Below are 8575 nucleotides of genomic sequence, written 5' to 3' on the forward strand. Positions count from 1 at the left end.
CTCCATCACTGGAGCAAGCAAACCTCCTGCTCGCTTCAGCTGCGTGGCTGCCAGCTGCCATCTTTGTTGGCAGTTAATTTGCATATCGCCCTGATTAGCCAATGGGAAGCATAGCGGAGGTACAATTAATTACCCTTTTGTCTTTTATTAGATAGGATAGGTACTTGTTTGTCACCATTTTTATTCTTTATGCCTATGTTCTGTCTTCCCTTTCTATTTCTTTTTTGAGCAGTCCCTTTAGCATTTCTTGCATTGCTGCCTTGGCCTCTGTGACAGTATTCTGTTCTAAGTCTCTTAATGCCCTCTCTAGACTTTCCCAGGTCTTCTAACACTTGCTCCTAAAATAGTATTGTTCCATCAGAGACATTTCTTCTCACTCTCTTTCTGGAAAATGTGTAATACTTCCTATTTCTATGGGTTGATGCCTCTCAAGTCCATCTCCTGCCTTTTCTTCATTTCTTATCACTCAGGGTATGTTTCCAGTTGTCTGTGGGACAGCTCCATTTAATTATGCCTTAAGAGTTTCAAACTTACCATTTTCTCTTAAGTCTTCTTATACACACACACTGCAGTTGTTACCCTGGATCATAGTATGTAATCACACAGTCTGGAAACCTCAGAATTAACTTTGGCTCTTCCCTTTCCTTCCCTATATTCAGTCATTAAGTTCTCTTCATTTTACCTCTTAAGTATCTCCTAGCTTTCATTCCCCTATTCTCTATCCTGCCTTTCCTTATCTCTCACTTAGTCAATTGTAGTAGCCTCCTGATAAGGTTCCCTTTCTCCTGTTATATCATGTTCTTTCTGCTTATAATGACACTAGAGGCCTGATGCACGAAATTCATGCATGGGTAGGGTCCCTAGGCCTGGCCTGCGATCAGGCCAATCTGTGGGGCGACCGGCGGAGCAATTGGGGGCTCCCCCTGGCACCTGCCTTGGCCAGCCTGGCACCACCCACTCACCAGCCCCGGCCCCCACTGCCGCCGCTGGTCGTCTCCTTCTGCAGGGCAACTGGTGGGGCGATCAAGGGGGCCCTCGCTGGCACCCACTTTGGCTGGCTTGGGGCCTGTGGGCTGCTGGCAGCTCCCTTGTTGAGCATCTGCCCCCTGGTGGTCAGTACACGTCATAGGGAGCAGTCATTCTGGCGTTCGGTCAATTTGCATATTAGGCTTTTATTTTATAGGATTGTTTACCTGATGAATGCCTATTCATCTTTCAAAACATCCACACATATAAAATTTATCATACCCTCTTATCGTGCCTTTACAGCACATTTTACAAACCTGTACTTCAATACTTATGTTACCAGTACATTGTAATTACATGCCTATAACCCTATAAAATATACACATTCTTCCAGAATAATGACTGAATATTATTTTCTTATACATCTTCCTTCACCTCTCCCACTCCTCCCCCCAGAAAACCTCAAACTCGTGTCATGTGGTATTAATCTTTTCTTTCATTCCTTTATCCACATGAGATAGGGTAAGTCAGTCTTAAGACCCAGCCATCATTTGTATCTTCTTGTAAGATCTGGTTTGCTGACTCATCTGGAACAAATAATGGGAACAGAAAAGAATTATATCTGCCTGATTCATTAACATTTATACCTGAACTTACTGAACTTGATAATATTATTTTTAAATGGTCTGGTTGTCAATAAATACTTTAATCTAAGAAGCAGTAGCCTTTGGAATGTATCATAAAATATATTTTATGCCCTTCGAGAACTCTCTCTCTTGTGCTGGGGGCAAACTTCTTCTATAGTTCCCATTCCTGTTATCCTTTTCCGTTAATAGTATTTTCCCTTTACATTGGAGATACATGAAAGATAGCATATAAAAGTCAGGCTCTGTTGCATGCTCAGAACTAAATTATGAAGTATGTATGTTGAGGGGAGAGGTAATATTTGGGGGAAATATTATAGCTGTTTTTAGTAGATGTCTTCATAGAACTGACATGGTTCCTGATCAAGCACTGAAACCATTTTTAAAATGCTCTATAACTGCTATAAATACTGTTTACATTTATACAGAATGAGGTGGGGGAATTAATTCAAGGACTGACCTATGCTTTTGCTGGCAGGGATATTTGTCTTGAACCTTGATAAATAGGAGTGTTCGATGCTGTTGATACTGAACTTTTACACTTCTGTCTGTTATTTTTCAGGCTAAGCCACCCAGATATTCCATTTAATACTGGAGCCACATCATCTACCAACAATCCAGAATTTGTGGAGGGTCTCTCCCAAGATCAGTTGCTTCAGAATGAGCCTTCAAACACAGCAGAAGGCAGTGAACAGAGGCATGAAGATGAGGTGAGTTGAAGTATGTACTGTTACTAGTCTCTGAAGTTTCTAAAGAAGCATGCAGTAGGTGTCCATCATCTGGCTTTCTTGCATCCTGCAGAATTTTCTGTTTTATATTTCTTGTTTTACATAGAATCATATTAATGGTTTTAATTACATAAAAACAGGTAAACTCTTTTTTCCCCTAAGAAATTTATACCTACATCAAATTAGATTTTCAGCAAATGCTTGTTAAACGAGTGAATGCATTATTTAATTAAACACGTAATTAATGAGAAGCCTACATGCCCATGTCCAAGACCACACACTGCTCCCCAAGCCCTGCACAATGGAGTCATAGGTGTCTAAAGGATTCACACCACTTACCAATCATTCTTCCTTTCATCGGAAATATCTTTTATTCACACAGAGGTGGCACATGGGCCTGGGTAGCCATGCCCTTATTGAACTCTCAGTGTTACTTGCAAATGATTGATTACATTGCCTATGTTTTAAGGCACTCTTTTTAGCCATAAAAGAGTACTACCATTAATCTTTATTGTTTTTCTCATTTTAAAACAGCTGACTTTTTATGTTGGCATTCCTAAAGGTTTTGATGAATGCTTAAAGCTTCTCAAACATCTTAAACTCCTTAGTATCTTTAATGTTACTAGGATTAAAAAACAACAACTGATACCAAATATACCATTTGCCTGGTATTGAGTTATTGTACAATTTTATAAGTATTTGGAGGAATATAATAATGTAATTAACATTTAGGTGTGTTTGTCCTATTTTGTTTATCTTTCTCTTCTCTGAAATAAGAATTTTTGTATCCATAAAACATTATTAACTGATAAGCTATATGTATTTGTAAAATTATGAAGCAAAAATAAGTCTCTTGCATTTAATTTAAAAGGACAAGGAAAGGGGCTGTTGTAAAACTTCAGTCGTACCTCAGTCCTTTTGTTATACTTTTTTTAGAGGTAATTTAATCTTTAGATTTCACTAATAATATACAAAGACCCCTGACTTTATGAAATAAACATCTTAAGGAAGAAGTAATCACGCCAAAAAACTAGTCTTCATTTTGAATATATTATATTTACTGAAATTTTTCTAACACTTAGACATTAATTTAAACATCTGTATGCTATCTTCTGTGGGAAATAAACTGATCTTTGAGAGGTATCAATGAGAAACACCCTTCATGAATAATTTTTTTAATATGTTTTTATTGATTTTTTTTTTAGAGAAAGAGGAAGGGAGAGGGAGAGAGAAACATTAATCAGTTGCCTTCCACACACACGCCGACTGGGGATCAAATCCACAACCTGGGTATGAACCCTAACCAGGAATCAAACCAGTGATCTTTTGGTGCACAGGATGATGCTCAACTGACTGATCCACACTGACCAGGACTTCATGAATAATATTTTTTTAAGATATATTTTATTGATTTTTTACAGAGAGGAGGGGAGAGGGCTAGAGAGTTAGAAACATCGATGAGAGAGAAACATCGATCAGCTGCCTCCTGCACACTCCCTACTGGGGATGTGCTCGCAACCAAGGTACATGCCCTTGACTGGAATCGAACCTGGGACCCTTCAGTCCACAGGCCAACGCTCTATCCACTGAGCCAAACCGGTTAGGGCCATGAATAATATTTTATCCCTGTGCTAAAGCTTGTCTCTTTGTTTGCTCATTGCATCTTACATCTTGTTCCGATCTACTGTGACAATGTCTGCTTCTCTGGCACAGTGCTGTTTATATGCTGCATTTCTCATGTAGAACATTCCCCTGTTGAGAGTCAGGACTTGTTAAGTGCACATAAAAGCCAAACCTTGAGTGATCATGACACCCCTTATTCTCATCTCTTAAGATTAGCACTACAATATGCCCTTTAGTGCAACAGTTTGTAGTGTGGTACATAAATGGGTCTACAAGTGATCTACCTGGAGTCCCCTCTTGAAAACTACATTGAAGTTATTTGTACCTATGACAGATACAAAGAGCTTTGAATATTTAGGGTCTTAATGGCAAGAAAATGCAACTCTTTTGTTGTGTTATTTGGAGACACTTTTGTTGTTTTTATAATTTGGTTTTGGATTTTATTTTATCTTGTGTTGTAGCAAAGAAGTAAACGAGGAGGGTGGTCCAAAGGAAGAAAGAGGAAGAAACCTCTTAGAGACAGCAATGCACCCAAATCCCCCCTTACAGGATATGTTCGGTTCATGAATGAACGTCGAGAACAGCTTCGAGCAAAGAGACCAGAAGTTCCATTTCCAGAAATCACAAGAATGTTAGGCAATGAATGGAGTAAACTGCCTCCTGAGGAAAAACAGGTAATTTTTTCCTATTCCTGATCTTTAACTTAGTTTTGCTTATATCTCAAAAATAATCTCTGTTAGAAAAGCAAATAGGATGGACAGCTGATTCTTCAATTTTGTCATGTGCCTAGCAGGGTCCTTCATAGCTTTCTTCTACAACACATTAGTTTTTATACTCTTTGAGGGTTTGCTGCAGGGTGTGAGCAGGAGGGGCTCTCAACCAAAGCAGCTGCACTGGTGTTTGATTAATATGCTGAGAGTTCACATAAGATTTTTGTAGTTGTTCAATATTAAGAAATTTATCAGCATAATTTACGCCACTAAATTCAATGAAAAGTCATGAGTTAAATGAGAAAAGGTCATTTGATATAATTCTGATCACATAATATTTTTGTTTAAAAGGTATTACTGCTCTGATACAATTTGTAAACTAGAGTTTAAAAATAGGCATATTTAACCTATTATGAAAAATAAAGCAATTCTTGAATTCTTCCTCTTTGAGAACAAAAATTAACCCTATTATCAAACTGAAACAAATCCATTTGTTAAAGACATTTGAGAGGAATGGAGGACAAAATAGCCATGCACTGGCTGAAATGACCCAAATGCGGAGTGATGGTTGTGCAAGTGGCTTTGGGTTAAGAAGTTCCTGGCATTCTCAGAATCTGAAAGATACTTGTATTTTTTTTTACTTTTATTTTATTGTTCAAAGTATTACAAATAGTAGTACATATGTCTACTTTTTTTCCCCATTGACCTTCCCCCAGCCTCCCATAGCCCCCCACACATGCCCTCATGCTAAAGGAAAGATGAAAATAGAATGTAGAACACTAATCCCAAAATAAAATAAAGAGAAAATAAAATACTTTTTTTAAAAAAAAGGTAAAATAGTAGTAGTAATAATACTGATTAAAAATAAAAATATAATAATTAAAAAGGTAAAATCAAGTGAGGAAAAAAAATTAGTTTCTTAAGAAGATGAAAAAATAATAATGTGCAGTAGTGGAGGTCATTCACTTCCTATACTGTTCTGTTTGGCACACCTGTTTTCTTTCAGATACTCAGAACAGTATTGAAGTTCCCTGCGTTCCACTGCTCCTCTGTATTGTAAGTCACAGTCCTGATTTCCAAGCTGGCAGTATTTCTTTGTTTCTTAGACTCCTTTATTTGTGTTTACACAAGAGTCAATTTGTGATTCAACCCCTGGGTGGCAGTGTTTCTGGGTTGACCTCCAGGGCTATAAGTCCTCTCTAGCCAGTATTTAGATTTTGTTTTCCGTGTCATACTTAATACTGGTTTGGGAGAATGGACTGCCCCAGCGCTGGTTCTCTGATCATTACACCCCGCTCTGATCCCCAAATTCTACAAAAACAACTTTCCCCTGCAGTCTCTTAGAGCGGCGGTTCTCAACCTGTGGGTCGCGACCCCTTTGGCGGTCCAACAACCCTTTCACAGGGCTCGCCTAAGACCATCCTGCATATCAGATATTTACATTATGATTCATAACAGTAGCAACAGTACAGTTATGAAGTAGCAACGAAAATAATTTTATGGTTGGGTCACAACATGAGGAACTGTATTTAAGGGGCCAGAAGGTTGAGAACCACTGTCTTAGAGTGTCTCCAATTGGGTGATCCTATGTCCTGGGCTTAGTAATCAAAAGCAAGGATTTAAAGAGAAAAAAAGAGCCAGAGTGAGTGCACCAACTCGCGACTTTTACCCTCACACACTGTGCGCAACTCTATGAATGTCTCTATGCACGTCTTTTTTCCCCCTGGTACTAAGCAGCTGGCACACTGGTAAAAAAATTTCAGGCTGCCTTTTTGCGCCCAGTCCAGCTATGGGTTGATTTTTAGAGTTCCTATATTTTGATTGGATTGTTTATCTTCCTTTGTTGAGTTATATGAGTTCCCTGTAAATTTTGGAGATTAAACCGCTAGCCCCAATGGCTGCGGATTTTGTGGGGCACAGACTTTCCCTGAACCTCTAGATCCCATTGTGTGTGCTTCTCTCTCCAGCCTTGATCACAGACCTCACCTTTCCTAGGCGAAATCTGACCTTTCCATGAGAAGGTGCAGAGCTCCTCCAAGTCCGAGTATCCGCGCTGCTTGAGATCCATTGTTCCTGGGTTCACAGCTGGTCCCTGGGTGCTGTGGTTGCAGAGTCCCGGGATGTATAGGCTTCCAATAACAGCCTCTCTACCCTTCAAGATGGCACGGTCTCTGTGGCAGAGCTGGTCGCTCCGGGAGAGATTTCAGCAGCAGTGGAGGCTGCCCTGGTCAGGGGAGCCTGGTCCGCAGTCCCCAACAGTCCCTTGTAGTATAGCTGTCCCTCACCCACCATTTGTATTTTTTTATGTCTTAATACTCATTTCTACCAAAATGAAAAATACTTTTGGTAATTGAATTCAAAAAATTTCAGAGATCAGATTAAGTTGCAACTTAAAGCTCTATGTTTGTGGTAGCAAGCTAATAGAAAGCAGTGCATATATATCATCCATTGTTTCAGCTCTAATGTATAAAGGGATAGTGAGTTGTACATATAGGTTACTCTTTTTTTTAATTTTTTTATTTCAAAATTAATGCATGCTCATGGTTTAAAATGTTTTCAGACAATACAGAATGTATAAAGAAAAAAGCAAAAGTAACAGTAGTTATGTCCACAACTAACCACTATTATGTAAGTAGGACAAGGGTTTGTGTACTTGTTTTGTTTTTGTTTTTTTTACTTTCTTTTTAAAATATTTTCAAATCTAAAAAAACTTGTAAACATAGAATAGTACAAAGAACACCCAAATACTCTTCACCCAGATTAATCTATTGTTAATACATTTTATCCCATTTCTCTGTTTGTATATGTGGTCATACTCTCTCCAGCACAAGCTCCCTCACACCCTCACACACTCACATACATTACACACATGCACACTATTGTTTTCAGAATCATTTAAGAAGAAGTTACATACATCATGGCCCTAGATATTTTAATGTGTATTTCCTAAGATAGACATATTCTTTTATAATTATCAACTTTATAATTTTATATTAACACAAAAGTTTTGTCTAACCTGCCATCCATATTCCAATTTAATCAGTTGATATTACATCATTCCTTTATAAAAACTTCCCTCTCCCTGCCCTGACCAGGTGGCTCAGTTGGTTGGAGCATTGTCCCATAGACTAAAAGGTTGCAAGTTTGGATTCATGGTCAGGACACATACCTAGGTAGTGGGTTTGCTCCCTGGTCGGGGCCATATAGGAGGCAACCAATCAATGTTTCTCACTCTCCTTTCCTCTCTCATTGAAATCAATAAACATATCTTTGGGTGAGGATTAAAAAAAAAAATTTCCCCCTCCAGTTCAGATTCCAGTCTAAGGTCAGGTTTTGTATTTGTTAAATCTCTAGATTCCTTTAATCTGGAACATTTCTACAACTTTCTTTGTATTGGATGACATTAATGTCTTTAAAAAATACAATCTCTCCTCTTTCTCTTTCTTTTCTTTCTGTTTTTTTTTGGTTCATTTGTTTAAGTAGAATATTTCTCATTTTTTATTTGTCTGGTGTTTCCTCCTGATTAGTTTGAGGTTATGCATTCTTGGTCAGAATATTGTAGAGAAACCAAGATGGCGGCATAGGTAAACACCGGAGATTGCTGCCTCGCACAACCACTTCAAAAATACAACTAAAAGACATAACGGACATCATCCAGAACCACAGGAAGGCTGGCTGAGTGGAATTTCTACAACTAGAAGGAAAGAGAAAAGCATACCGAGACTCAGAGGAGGTGCAGTGCTGAAGTAAATACAAAGGTGCGGAGGTGCATGCGGAGAGGGCTGGCGGCTGAGGACACGATTGTCTTTTTCACTCGGGACAGAGTCTCAGGCTCTGAGCTCCAGTTCCAGGCGAGTCTTTGGGGACCCAAACTCACATGGGAGAAACGGGACTGTCTGGCATC

General features: G+C 38.8%; 1 protein-coding gene across 3 annotated transcripts in view; it reads left to right on the forward strand.

Annotated features, from left to right (window-relative positions):
* HMG20A (high mobility group 20A) overlaps window positions 1–8575 on the forward strand; it is a 131080-nt gene that overhangs the window by 71813 nt on the left and 50692 nt on the right. For 2 of the 3 annotated variants that reach the window (XM_005865318.2, XM_014538912.1), the window contains exons 3-4: window positions 2173–2320; window positions 4423–4635. In XM_005865318.2, coding sequence (XP_005865380.1) covers window positions 2173–2320; window positions 4423–4635 — 361 coding nt within the window. The remainder of the gene's footprint in view (window positions 1–2172; window positions 2321–4422; window positions 4636–8575) is intronic. The other variant, XM_014538913.1, reaches the window with a different exon arrangement.

This window comes from Myotis brandtii, unplaced genomic scaffold (genome assembly GCF_000412655.1).
Source record: "Myotis brandtii unplaced genomic scaffold, ASM41265v1 scaffold205, whole genome shotgun sequence".
In the NCBI taxonomy this organism is placed as follows: domain Eukaryota; kingdom Metazoa; phylum Chordata; class Mammalia; order Chiroptera; family Vespertilionidae; genus Myotis; species Myotis brandtii.